This window comes from Delphinus delphis, chromosome 2, assembly GCF_949987515.2.
Source record: "Delphinus delphis chromosome 2, mDelDel1.2, whole genome shotgun sequence".
Classification (NCBI taxonomy): domain Eukaryota; kingdom Metazoa; phylum Chordata; class Mammalia; order Artiodactyla; family Delphinidae; genus Delphinus; species Delphinus delphis.
In genome coordinates this window covers 86,368,321-86,382,362 of record NC_082684.1, presented here as the reverse complement: position 1 = coordinate 86,382,362, position 14,042 = coordinate 86,368,321, and the positions used below count along the sequence as shown (strand labels likewise).

Sequence of the window (14,042 nt, the reverse complement as noted above, 5' to 3'; positions counted from 1 at the left end):
TAGCCCTCCTGGTCTGGGTGGAAGAGGTGAGGACCTCCAGCTTATCCCATGGCTTTAGCTTGTTAGCTGCGAAACTCTGGGCCACCATCTGACGGGGCTGCTTACCCACTCTCTCCATTTCCTGGACACTGGCAGACTCGCAGCTCTCAGTGAGGCAGGTGCCAGAGGGTGAGGCTCCCTTCCTGGCCAGGGCCTTCCTGGCTGTGCAGAGCTGCCCCTCGCCTGAAGAACGGAGGGCATGCTTGATGAAATGCCCTTTCCTTGGGGGGTAATAAGCAGCCTGGGGCAAGTACTCTTCTGATGGGGTTTCCTCTGATAATTGCTCAGTAGGGTCAGGCACAGGAGGTGACGTGGTGGAGGGATCCCAATTCAGGAAAACACTGTGGAGACAAGGAAAGCCATCTCAGAAAAGTAAGAGGTCCCTACTTCCTGCTGAGAGAAGGAATATAAAGTCCCACTTAGTTTGCTCTGAAAGAGGTTTAAAACTAGGCCAGGGCTTCCCTGGTGGCACGGTGGTTGGGAGTCCGCCTGCCAGTGCAGGGGACGTGGGTTCGTGCCCCGGTCCGGGAAGATCCCACATGCCACGGAGTGGCTGGGCCCGTGAGCCATGGCCGCTGGGCCTGTGCATCCGGAGCCTGTGCTCCGCAACGGGAGAGGCCGCGGCAGTGAGAGGCCCGCGTACCAAAAAAAAAAAAAAAAACTAGGCCAATGTCACTGTCCCCTATAGCCTTCAGGGTCAGCTCTTTAGGTACATAAGGAAACTACAGACTATAGTCTTGGCTCTCAAAGAAGCCCCAGGTACACTCTGTTCCTCATTTTCTTTATCTTACAAAAAGGCTGAACTGAATCTGGATCTAACCACGCCTTTAGGGAAAACTTCCAACATGAGGAACTGAATAATAACTTAAATGGCACTACAAGGAATCAAACAGACAAATCTATAAAGGGGCACATTTTACAGAATGGACCCACTTTCTTTAACAAATCGACGATATGAAGAAATTTTTAAAAAGCATGATTAAAAGAAACTTAAAAGACATAACAACCACATGCAGTGTGTAAATTCTACTGGATCTTAATTTCAATTAACTATAAATATATATTTTGAGGCAATTAGAGAAATTTGAATATGGCCTATGTTTTTGATTATACTGAATAATTAATCTTAATTTTGCTGGGTGTGATGACAATGTGGTCATAAGAAAACTTATTTTTCAGAAGTGTATACTTGATGTAGGATTGAAATGACATCACATTTAAAAGTTGCTTTAAAATGCTTCATCAGAAAAAGGAAGGAGGGGAGACAAAGCAAGCACGGTAAATCTTGACATTTGCTGAACATGGGTGACAGGTACACAACTCTCTCAACTTTGTGTATGTTGGAAATTTTTCATAATAAAACTTAAAAAAAAAAAGCCTACCTAGTACTCTAAAGACCAGATTGGTAAGCAAACATCACAGTAATAGACATTAACTGGGCACCTAATATGGGCAAGGCCCTGCGCTAGGCCTGGAGGATACAAAGAGGTAGACATAGTCCTCTGCTCCAAGCAGTCTGGAAGATAACATATCCTCACCTTGACTGAATGTGAGAAGTGAAGGAGAAAAGAAACAAGGAGGATCCCACAATGAACCCAGGAGTCAGAAAGAGAGTGTTTCACTTGCTCAGCATGGTAGGTGGGCTGGGAAACTGACTGGAGCCAGCAGGTCGGGTGGGAGGGGAGGGGAGGGAGGAAGAGTGTAGTCTGAGGCAATATGAGACAGAGTGGCGGCAGGACACACACAAGGAGACATATGTGGTAGTCAGGGTCTAGAGCACCCGGAAAATGAGGCTGAGATTCTCCCTCAGCAGATATGATCAAAGCAGCAAGAGCTGCCCCTCAGAGTGGGGGCAGGGAAAATCTTAGAAGACATCAACTACAGAGAAAGGAGAGAGTGATCAGGAGAACAAGTGATGAGGAAGAGAAGAGTAGACACATTTTTCCATTTCACAAATGGAGGAAACTGAGGCCCCAGGAAGTAAAGATCGCTGCCCGGGCAACAAGGCTGTAAACCTCAGCCAGTGCCCCACGGCGGCCTCCGACGGCTGTACCTGCGCAGTTGGGCTGAGTGCCGGCTGCAGGGCCTTCGGAGGCTCAAGGAGCTGCAACTTGTCAATCTGCTTCTGCGTTGAGGCCCTAGGACCAGGGCACTAGGGCAGGGGGCCGGGAAGGGGGGCCTCCGGGGGCAGTCATCCTGGAGCCAGCACAGCAACCTGAGCCGCTCCGGTCTCCTGTGGGCCCCCAGCAGCCTCGGCTTCTCAATGGTCCTCTGCAGCTGGAACGAGACCCTTCTCTGCCGGCCGTTCCGCTCCGCCACCCGAAGCGCGAGTCTCCGCAGGAGCTGCGGGTGCACCGCCCTCTTCTGGCTTTGGACCAGGGGAGATGGCTGAGTCTCAGGGTCTGTCTGGCACCGTGAATCAGATGGAACAGCGGCTGCAAGTTCTTTCTCTTCTACACGGTCTTGCTGCAGCTGCTGCTGCAAGCCGGCCAGCCAGGTCCCTTCTCTGAGTAGCCACTGCTGGTCTGCGAACCAAAAACACCCTGAGAGAAGGTCAGCCCGTCCTCCCTCCCTGGACTCAGGCACCTCTGGCCACGGCTGCACCTGCACAGAGTGAAAAGCTGGCCAGGGTAACGTGGTGGGATGAGGGCCACGTGGCCCTCTGGAGCAGGAGTGCCGGGCCCCCTGACCACAGGGCAAGTGGACGAAGCCCCGGCCTCAGCAGGGCAGCGGGCACATGCTAGGGCCAGCAGCAGAACCTGGAAAAGCACGCATGAGGGCAGTGAGGAAGGTCGCTTCCTTATTCTTGCTTCCAGCCCCCGTGTAAGAGCCTCTGGTCTCTAAAAGAGGGGAGAGAACCCCTAACACCAAAGATTCCATCATATCACAAAGAAAACAAAGGAGAGAATACAGAGGGCCAGGGCGGTGTGGAGAGATGGGAAGGGGAAGCAGGCTCCTACCGTCTTTAACCTGTTGGCTGGCACATGTCCCGTCCAGTTCCCGTTCCTGTTTGGCTCTAATCTGTCCCGCTAGGATTCGCGGCCTCAGATCCCCCACGAAGCACAGCCGCTGCTGCTGAATCTGGGCCCCACAGGGTGTCTCTCCAGCCCTTGGTGGCCTGTGGTCCTTGTCACTCTGCTCTCCCAGCGCTTTCCTGTCACAGGGGCCGGGGTTACCCGGGGGGAAACGTAAACCCAGCTCAGCAAACACCCCCACGGCCTTAGCCCCTCCCATGGAGTCCTGCATTCAATAAGGCAGAGAGGGCTTTGGACTTCTGGCAACTTGGGACACACAGGCACGGTGTCACAGGCAGCTCATGATGTCACAGTGCGGGAGGGGAGAACAGTCCTGAGACTAGCATATTCTTAGACTGTGGGTTTAGCAGAAACACAAGTTCATTTTGGTTAAGGAAAATAACCAGGAAAGTAAAGCGGCTGTTTTTAGAAAACACAACATTTTAGCTAAATCAAGAAACTTTGTCCTTTAAAAAAGAATAAAAAGGTATCTGCTAAAAATCTGTTGTAACTAGACGAGAGCAGAAGCTCCAGAAACACTGTGGGAATGGAAACCCTCTCCTTCTTGTTCAGCGATCACGACTGCACCTCCACTCCTAAAGCAGAAACCCTCTTGATGTGGTAGTAGGAGGAGAGGGAACTCAGGTGCACGCCAAGCTGTGCATGCAGCAGGAGCCCCAGGGGAGAGCTGGTCTCCACTCAAGGGCTGTTCTCGGTGAATGAGCCCTGGACGAGGGTTCAAGAGCTTTAGACTTGACCACACCTTTCAGAGATACATGCTGACACGTTTACTGGTGAATCTGTCCAAGATTTGTTTAGATCCAGTGGGGAGGAGTTGGGGATATAAATGAAACAAGATTAGCCATGAGTTGATCATTTGTAGTGTATTTAAAATTTTCCAAAAATACAAAATTTAAAAAGGTTTTCTTGGGACTTCCCTGGTGGCACAGTGGTTAAGAATCCACCTGCCAATGCAGGGGACATGGGTTCGAGCCCTGGCCCGGGAAGATCCCACATGCCGTGGAGCAACTAAGCCCATGAGCCACAACTTATGGAGCCTGCACTCTAGAGCCCGGGAGCCACAACTACTGAAGCCAGCACGCCTAGAGCCCGTGCTCCACAACAAGAGAAGCCACCGCAGTGAGAAGCCCACACACCGCAACAAAGAGTAGCCCCCGCTCGCTGCAACTAGAGAAAGCCCGTGCGCAGCAACGAAGACCCAATGCAGCCAAAAATAAATAAATAAATTTATTTTAAAAAAGGTTCTCTTGGCTTTCATGAGGACCCGGGCTCAATCCCTGGCACCTCCACCTAAAAAAAAAAAAAAAAAAAAAAAAATTCTAGACTACAGTCATGCTTTTACTCTGCCACCAGGTTCTTGTGTGACCATGGATAAGTAAGAGCCTTCCTCTGAAGACTGACAGCTTCTCCCCTCATGCTAACCTCTCCCTAGGTCACACGTGACTTCTATGCAAGGGCCTCCCATGCTGTTTCCGCAGGGCCTCTCCGTCCCTGTCACTCAGGTTTCAAAAAGAGCCAAATGCACGGGGCTCCACTCCGGGCTGGGGGGGGGAGCCTCTGGGAAGGGTCAGGGTCTGCTGGAGACCGACACAAAAGCCCCAGCCAGCCTCGCTTCTCCTGCCCACGGCCCTCATTCCAGCCCCAGGAGGCCACGGCTCTCAGGCTTGGAGACTCTCTAAGTGACTTAACACTAGAAGCAGATGGCAAACCATCTGAACGGTGTGCTCTGAGGGGTCCATTCCACTTCGGAGGTTTATCACTTTGTAGAGCAGAATGAAAGCAGAGGTCCCCACACTACAGCCTTCGGGCTAAATGATGCGCTGCCTGCTTTTGTGAATCAAGTTATTGGAACACAGCCACATGTGTGGTTTATGTATCGTCTCGAGGGCTTCCGGGACTCACCGGCACAGCAGAATAGCTGCGGCGAAGGCTACAGCACAACCTGGCCCTTCACAGAAAGTCTGCTGCCTCTGTCTTAGAAGAAATTAAGATTTCTTAATGTAGCCTTAGGAGGACAGTGAAGGAGGGACGGGTGGGAGAGTGAATAGATGGATGGGGGCGTGGGTGGGAGCTGACACAATGGCAGGCTCCTCTCTGGAAAGGAGGCTGGGAGGTGACTCAATCTACAGTGAGTCCAGGAATCAGGAGGGGCCCAGGTCCCTGTGCGAGCGTGCTCTGGGGAAGACGGCTGCTGGCTGCTGTGGGCAAAAGGGCAACACACAAGAGTGGAAGGTACAGAAAACAGGAAAGGCGCCGTTCGTCACACGTAAGGCAAAGGCCAGGGATAGCAACTGGAATGAGAAGCCAGTTAGTGCCACACAAACAGAAAAAGCAGTTAATGGAAAACATTTTACACATATATTTATATGTATCACGCCTGTGTCACAGCTCCAAATTGTGTCTGACCACAGACACGGCTGAATTACAAACCCGAGCCCATCAGAGGGTCTTAGACACACCCAGCTAAGATCTACAACATCAGATACAAGGGGTAGGATGGAGGTCTTTATTCTGAATTCCCTGAGAGTGTTCAGCTTCCTTCTCTGACTGTCCCCGGACCCTCAGACTTACAATCTGCTTCTCCCTAGAAGGGAGCTCCTCCACGCTTCCCCAGGGAAAGCTGTAGCCAGCCTGTCAGCTTCTACAGACCCAATACAGCTTCCTCCACAGCAGCTGCAAGCCCGCAAGGAGAGGCTGTCTGGGAGGAGCCCCACAGACATGCACGCTTGTCCGAGGAGCCATACACCATCAGACTGAAAATGTCTCCTGTGCTGAGTACATCAGCCAAGTTCCCCGAAAGCATGTGAAAAAGAACAAGCCGACCTAATGCTATATGTTGGGGAGATCACCAAGGGCCAGTCTTCAGTAACCTGCGGCCAAGGACCTCTGTCCCTCTCAGACGGTGCCCTTCTCCCTGGGGGACTCCAGCATCCCCAGCTGCTGCCAGGGCTCCATCGCGCCCTCCGGCAGCTCGGCGCTGGCAGCTTCCACAGCAGAAATGCAACGGCACCTACTCGCTGAGGTGGCAGAGGTTGTGGCAGCAGCCACAGTGTCCCCCGGGCTCTAGGCACTTAAGGTTAAGCTCCCAAAATTCCCAGGGGGAAAATGCCAAGAACACGGACAACAGACAGTTTTCAAGGACAAACTCTTCTCAGGTCCAGATCACTCACTGCTGCAGGGAGAAAAGGAGGCCAACAGGCCAACTTCCCCTGCTCTAGAGTCAGTTCTGGCTTCACAGGCTCCCCACCAGAGAAGCATCCCTCCAGAGAGAAAGAGGGCGGAAAGGAAACCTGGGACACGGGGAGGCTTTGGAGCCGACCCCACTCAAGAGCATATGAGAGACCCTCGTGGAGACACAAGCCCAGACGGGGAGCCCCGCTGACGACGTGCTGGGCTCCGCACACTCACTTTCTCTCCCGGCCCCTCTGCCCGCTCAGAGCCTTGAGCCCACACCACCCGCTGCTGCCAGGGGCTGGCGCACGCGTGCTGGCAATGGTAGCTGGGCAGGACCGGCCTGGCCCACAGGCTCCCAGAGCTGGAGCTTAAGAGCGAGGGCAGTGAGGGGGAGAGGCCTGATTCTCCAGTCCCCCTCTGTCCTCTGCATGAAAGGGTGCATTCTTGGTGCGACTGAAAGGTCACGTCCATGCCCATGGGGCTAGAGAGCCTGAGAAGACCTTAAAAAGGCAGAAGCCCAGTGTTCTCTGGGGTGGATGGGTCCACTGGGGCAAGGTGGGAGGACAGGAAAGCAAAAGGGAGGCCACCTTCCCGGGCAGCCCCTGCCGTGAGGGCCTCCCGGCAGCGGGGCTGTGGGGTGTCGGGCACTGGACAAAGTATTCCATGTGCACTCGCTCTTTCAACCCGTGTCACGAGGACCCCTGGGAGGGAGACGGTAGCATCCTTACTTAGAGGTGAGCCAGTAGGCTCAGAGACTCAGTAGCTTGCCTAAGGTCACACAGCTTTTCTGTCGTACAGCCAGGAGGTAAGGCCGCTTTACTCAACTCCAACGTATCTCTTCAGCATCCAAGGCTCTTTAAGTTGCAGAACCGTTCCCTGTAGACCTCTGGACTTGGGGAAAAACACATCCTCAGTGCGACTTCCCAAAGGAACTGACCTAAGACAAGGCCTCCTTTCATGACTTCACTACAAAAAGGGAGGCCACTCTGACAAACAAGAGCCCCGGCCTCAGTCCTGAGTCTACGTTGATCTTGATATGCTCCACCCTATGTCACCCCTCAGGGCCCACAGTCACCCAACACTGACCATCCTCCCTTAAGCCCTGAAGCATCGTCCTCTGGTCGTCAGCAGCCCTCCTGTGAGCACCTGCCTGCTGCTCGTACTACCTGCCTCAGAGCACTCCTGTCCTCATCCAACATCTCACCACCGAGGTCTGCCCCAAGGCTATCCTCAGCTGCCATCAAGGCTCCTGGCCTGAGCAAAGAGCAGCAGGGGACCAAGGGCCATCAGAACCCTCCCAGGCACCCTGTGCTCATGGTGCTGAACAGCCCCCCACACCAGGGGTCGCACAGGTACCGGGTCCCCTGCTGACATTTTCTACAGGAAGTCTCCAAGTTACAAGGCACTGTGGCTTTCAGAACAGGACACCATTATTCCCAGGATCCAACCCACAAGGCATCTCGATCTGGGAGGGGGCTTCTATGCAGAAATGGATAAAGAACGACTATGAAGAAGAAAAGCAGTTCCCATGAGTCACGTAGAAAACTCGGACCCACACTCCACAGTCTCAAGGCAGGTGAAGCGAGTAGCACAGGGCAGAGCCCCAAGATATTTTCATGTGGGTCCTGGAGTTCCTGCCCCTCGTGCATAGTACTGGACCCATGGTTATGAGGAAAAGAGGCTTCTCCATCTCACAGTCACTTTAAAAACTCAGAGGAAGCCACAGTCCTGGAGCTAAATGACACACACGTGAGCTCACACACAGGCAGGCCAGAATTTAAAGGGGTTAATAGAATTTAAAGAGGTAGGTCCCAAAGCAGCAAAGCTACCCACAAATACATCAGGTGTAAATCTTGCTGACAGAGGAAGGTGGCCACAGGAAACATCATATGATATATACCTCTTTCAGTGATGAAGAAAGTTGCAATACCCAAGGGGAAATGAAGGAAGGCCACAACCACCACCCTGACAACCACCAGCTGAGCGGCTAGCTCAGCGTCCTCAGAACACTCGCCCACGTTGGTTCAGACCAGGCCTCATTCAGAGCTTGGCTGCTACACTCATCTCCTCCCTGCTCCATGTTGTAATGAATTAAAAAGCAAAACCAAAACGTCCCACAGCAGAACGGGCAGCTGTCTCTCACCTTTCCTTCCCAAGCAAAGGGCAAAGACCCAACCGGGAGGCAGTGACATCTCCGTCCAAATCCAGCCACTCCAGAGAGCCACTGCTACCAACAGTCTCTCCAACCTGCAGACAAGGAAGGAAGCATCATCACCCCCATCCCAACAGAGCCGGACAAAGCTCGACCCCCTCCAGAAAGGAGAAGCGGGGAGGTCAGGAGCCACGTGGAAACACCATGTGCTCACCTGCCTCCTCTGCCGAAGGACGGCGGCCTCTGCGGGGTGATTGAATCGGAACTTCTGTGCTTTCCCCAGGGTTATGACTGCTCCTGTGGCACAGAGACCGACGCGAATTCAATGCACAGCTCGTGTTCTGAGCACATGTAACGTGCAGGCCACTGTTCTGGGGCACAAAGTCCTGCCCCCACAAGTTGATAATTTAGCTGAGTCAATAAGATATGTATTCATTGGATACCGTACAACGTATGTATTGAATTAATGAGATGAACAGGAGGAGCTCTGCTATTCCCAAGGAAAGCAAGATGAGCTCCAGGTGGAGTAGTCAGGGAATGCTTTGTTGAAGAGGGGGTATCCAAGCTCAGCCTCAAAGGACAGAGAGAATCTGAATAGATTAATAGTAGTAGTAATAGTGACAGTAATCATGATAAGGAATGTTTTCTAAGTGCCAAGAACACTGCTAAGAACATTACACAGATTAGCTCATTCAATCCTCACAACGATTTTATTATTATTCCTATTTTATAGGAAATTGAGGCTCAGAGACTTTCCCAAGGACACAGAGCTAACAAACACAGGTACTAATTCCAGAGAGTCACTCTCTACTCTGGAGCCCTGGAATTGGGGCTTGTTTACGGGAAGAGGACTGTATTAGGGAATCTTCAGATCTCTGGGTGCAGAGGCTGGGTGTTCCATCATTAAAGCCTGCCTCACTGAGTTCTCTGGGTCTGGCCCATGAGAATGGAACTCGCCGATCACTCATCCTGGCATAAACCGGGCTGTAGGGGGCCCTACCTTGGGTCAGACGGCAGGAGGCGGTGACCTCCCGGCCATTGACTGTGCAGCGGGCCCCGCGGGCAGGCCGCAGAATGACGACCCCACAGGTGCTGGTGATAGTGCAGTGGTCTCTCTCGATCCACTGACCCTGCAGGACTACAGAAGGGGGCGGGGGTCACTTGGGTGGAGGCACAGCCCAGAGAAACACCTCCTCCAGTCTTCTGATGAGATCAGAATCCAAATCTGGAAGATCTCACATCATGACAGGAGAGGAAGAGCCACCACCTGAAACCACCCAGACCTGGATCATCCCACCGTGTGGGTCTCCTCCTATCATGTCCCAGACCCACAACCTGTCAGGGAAAGAGGAGCGGCCCCTCAGACCTCAAAGATTCCTTCCTCTCAGAGCACCATCACGTTCCTCTGAAGAAACCCGTCCAGCATGAATACCTGCCACAGAGCATCGGACCCGTATGCTCTGTCACTCACCAATGTCCTGTTCCTGGTCCGAGTCAATCCTTCCTATTTTTGTTGTCCCCTCCTAAAGGGAAAAACAAAGCCATTTTAAGGAGAATAAAAAGGGATGCAGCCCTGCCCCCAAAGGAGAACCCACCTGTTTGAGCGTCATCACCATCCTCCCATGCCCACCCCAGCCTTTTCCACACCACTTCTCAGCTTTGCTCCAGGATGTTCTGACTGCTCTGCCCACTCACGCTGCAGCCCAGGAAGCCCCTGAGACGGTGGGGTCAGAAAAATGCATGACTAAGCAGCACCAGCTTTTTGCAAAGTCCAACTAGGGCTGGCCGGCTCCTTTCTGTCCCATAGCCTGGAGTTAGGCCGTCAGAGCTTCTCTAGTCTGAGGAAGTGGGCACATGGGTATAGCTTTCTCCCAGGGCTTAAGGTTAATGTGGTCCAAGTTTGGTCCAGTCAGTCTCAAAGAGACATGCCTTCTAGGATGATGTATGGAAGCACAGGATTTTTACCTTCTTGGTCCGCAGATGAAGTTTAACAGACACCAGATTCTAAGAAGAGTAAAGCACAAAAGAGAAGCACAAAAAGGAGAAAAGCACATCTAGAATCAAAAAAGACTGGAAGAGAGTACAAGAGAGGAGGGGGAAACTGGAGTTACTATCAATGAATCACTGGGTTAGTAGAAGACAAGGCCTTTGGCCCTTGGACTATAACAATGCAGTTTAAGACCACATAGCTCTGTTTGAGGAAGGCAGCAACACGGCAACAGAGATGCAAGTTTAGATATGCATTTATCTTTCCTTTTTTTAATTTATTTATTTATTTTTGGCTGCATTGGGTCTTCGTTGCTGTGCACAGGCTTTGTCTAACTGTGGAGAGCAAGGGGCTACTGTCTGTTGCGGTGCGCGGGCTTCTCATTGCGGTGGCTTCTCTTGTTGTGGAGCATGGGCTCTAGGCACACGGGCTCAGTGGTTGTGGCTGGAGGGCTCTAGAGCACAGGTTCAGTAGTTGTGGCGCACGGGCTTAGTTGCTCCAGGGCATGTGGGATCTTCCTGGACCAGGGCTCGAACCCGTGTCCCCTGCATTGGCAGGTGGATTCTTAACCACTGCGCCACCAGGGAAGCCCAAGATATGTATTTATAATTTACTGACTAACTTTTCCCTGTGTCCCGGGCACTGCGCCAAGTGCTTTACATATAGCTCTCATTTAATCCTCTAACAACCCAGAATGTAGGTATTACGATCAGGAATCTGAAGCGGACAGGGGATAAGCTGCCCAGGGAGCCCACCCACTAAATAAGACAACCCCGGCTAGCATTCAGGTCTCTCCAGGTCCTGTGCCCACGTGTTTCCAACCTCGCCAAACCACCTGCCCGGTGACTGATGTTTTTGAAGTGACTGGAAAGTTCTGCACTAGGCTTCACTATCAGCAGCCAGAAAGGAGGGCCCTGTAGCTCTCCCAAAATCGCCTGAGGAGAAAGACCCCTGGAAGGAACGAACAAGGCTCTGGCTCTCCCCGCACACCCACAACCAGCCAGAGCCCAGGCTTTTCCTCTCAGCCACTGAGGATCACACGATCCAACTGATGCCGGTCTCCAGACACCGCCATCCAGAATCGAGGGAGGGGGGTCAAGACCACTCTCAGGGGTTCAAGGTCAGCCCTCATGATGAGGCACATTCCTCCCAAAGGAATAAAGGCCACAGCACATCCCAACTTCTAGATCTGCAGAGCAGAAACTACCCCAAAATGTGCTGGCATCTCATTTAACATGGGCTGAGCTGGCGCCTGTGCCTGCTGCCCCTCTGCCTCTTTATGCCTGTTTATTGGGAGGGGCAGCAGCACAAAGGCAGTTATGAGATGAAGTCCAGGATATCAGTAACCTGCTCCACCCTCCCTTCCTGCTGCCCGCTCCCCACCTAAGGTGCTTCCCAAGGCGACTCAGGCAAACAGTTCCCAGGCCACTGCGAGGGACTAGTTCTGGGTCTGGAACCAAGTTAGCAAATAAAAACAGAGAATCTTGAGTGACTAGTGTTATACTACTACCCAAACCAGGATCTAAACAAACAAAAAGGGGGGAAATGGGTACAAAACCTGCAGAAATGCCATGATTAGAAGTAGACTGAAATCTTGTTTCCCCAGGTTCACGTCCAGAACATGAGGGAGGGAGTGACCCCCAGTGCACTGACTTGGCAAGGACACCAGCACTCCAGCATCGTCCATCTTCGGCCTCCAACCCAATCTCCCCATCATCCTTCAGCCCCCTGCTGCTACCCTAACTCTGCCACTTGACGTCTAACTTCATCCACTCACTCCATCTCCAATCAGTATATCAGATCAGTTCTACTCAAATACTGAGCATTTTAATCCATCTGGTCTCTCCTCGACCTCCAACCTCTCCCCGTGGTTCTGACAAATGGAACGATTGATAGCCTTTGGTGTTCAGATTTGTTATTAAGGTAACAGCCGCTTCTGCCTGAGGCATTTTCACTGAGATGATTTATACTGTGTCAAAAAAAGAAGCTACTTTAACCTTCTGTCTGGGAGGCTCAGTCTCTGACAACTTCCCCGAGGGCTTATCCTCAGAACACAGACTTTCTAAATGTGTGAGACGTGCCGACATCTTCCCACCACATGTACTGCAGCAATAGCAATCTGATTTCTCCAGGGATGACAGCAGCGTCACACATCCCCATAAACTCTGTTCCTTTTAAATGTCAGTTTAACGTGCTGGGGACAATTATCAAAATGAAGGTTGGATTTTCAATGAGCACAGGGATTTGGGCCACGTAAAGTATGTTCAGCCATCCATGGGGACTGTCCTTCTATAGTGGGACACTTTTGATGAGGACAGGATATGGGATTACATGGGTCACTAACCCTCAAAACACTTCATTCAGAAGTGAGGCCCTGGCCTCCAGGTGACAAAGGACCAGGGCAGCGAGGTCTTTGTGGAAGGCCTTCGCAACACTCTATTTTCTGTGGGTGGCTGCACGTCACACCCTGGTCACCCCTCACCCCCCAGCTCTCTGGACTCCTGCACACTTTCTTGAAGCTTCCTAAATCTACTCCCTCTTTTCTCTCTTCTTTCCCAGGCAAACCTAGTAATGGAGAAGGGGGGTTGAATGAAGTGGGAAAGTACGGGAAGGGAACTGTTTCAGATCTTTTGATGCCTTTAGCCTCTGAAAGCCGTCTGTGAGCAGCCTGTGTTTGCGGGGAGCGCTCAGGACTGCTGCCGGAATTTCCAGGTTAGGATTCACCTCCATGACTGCACTCCTGTGCTTCAGGAAGCCGGATAAGGAACACAAGCAGCATTATTCTTACTTTAAAACAAGGAAATTTAGGCATGGAGAACAAAAGTAAGAGAGACAGTAGCAGCAGCTGAAAACCAAATGATTGTTCTGATTACTAGTCTTCTTCTGTATTCATACAAAAACAAAACAGATCAGTTGGTTGGCAGGCCCAGTTTCCTGAGGGCACACCTGAGGGCAGCTCTGCGGCTTTTCCCTCCCTGACCTCTGGGGCCAACGGCTTAAGGGGGGGGGGGTGCACCCACCCGCTCACCTTGAGGTGATAGAGCACGACACCTGTGCTGAGCACATCGTCCTCCAAGGCCATCAGGTGTGGCAGGCTGGAGTCGATGACCAGCCCAGCCCTCCTCCTGTTGATGTCCACTCTGTAATGTTCCACGAGGGCCTTCCACTCATTCCACTTACGGGCCCAGTCTTTAGTCAGCTGGTCAATCTGAGGAGACAGAGGAGGTGGTCCTGGACACTCAGTACAGGGAGCAGATGAATGGTTCAGCGCCATCTGGCCCAATTCCTCACGGCATCACTTCCTCACTTTCCTCCCCGTGACTATTCAAGTCCGCACATGGGCCCTTGCACCTCTGTGAGCTCTCTCTGTTTTCTAAGTTTTCCTCAAAAAGCAACTGTTACTTTTATAAATAGAAACTCAATAAATGTTATTTTAAAATTTTTCTGCAATGAGCATGTATTGTTTTTATTAAAAAAAAAGCACCATAAATGTTATTTTTAAAAATTATTTGGGGACTTCCCTGGTGGCGCAGTGGTTAAGAATCCGCCTGCTGGGCTTCCCTGGTGGCGCAGTGGTTGAAAGTCCGCCTGCCGATGCAGGGGACACGGGTTCGTGCCCCGGTCCGGGAGGATCCCACGTGCCGCAGAGCAGCTG

At 52.0% G+C, this 14,042-nt stretch overlaps 1 protein-coding gene across 1 annotated transcript in view; it reads right to left on the bottom strand.

The window, feature by feature from the left end:
* STARD9 (StAR related lipid transfer domain containing 9) overlaps window positions 1-14,042 on the bottom strand; it is a 127,017-nt gene that overhangs the window by 26,442 nt on the left and 86,533 nt on the right. Inside the window, 8 exon segments of the mRNA XM_060002350.1 lie at window positions 1-380; window positions 2,093-2,564; window positions 3,000-3,193; window positions 8,392-8,495; window positions 8,615-8,697; window positions 9,401-9,538; window positions 9,872-9,923; window positions 13,416-13,595. Coding sequence (XP_059858333.1) covers window positions 1-380; window positions 2,093-2,564; window positions 3,000-3,193; window positions 8,392-8,495; window positions 8,615-8,697; window positions 9,401-9,538; window positions 9,872-9,923; window positions 13,416-13,595 — 1,603 coding nt within the window.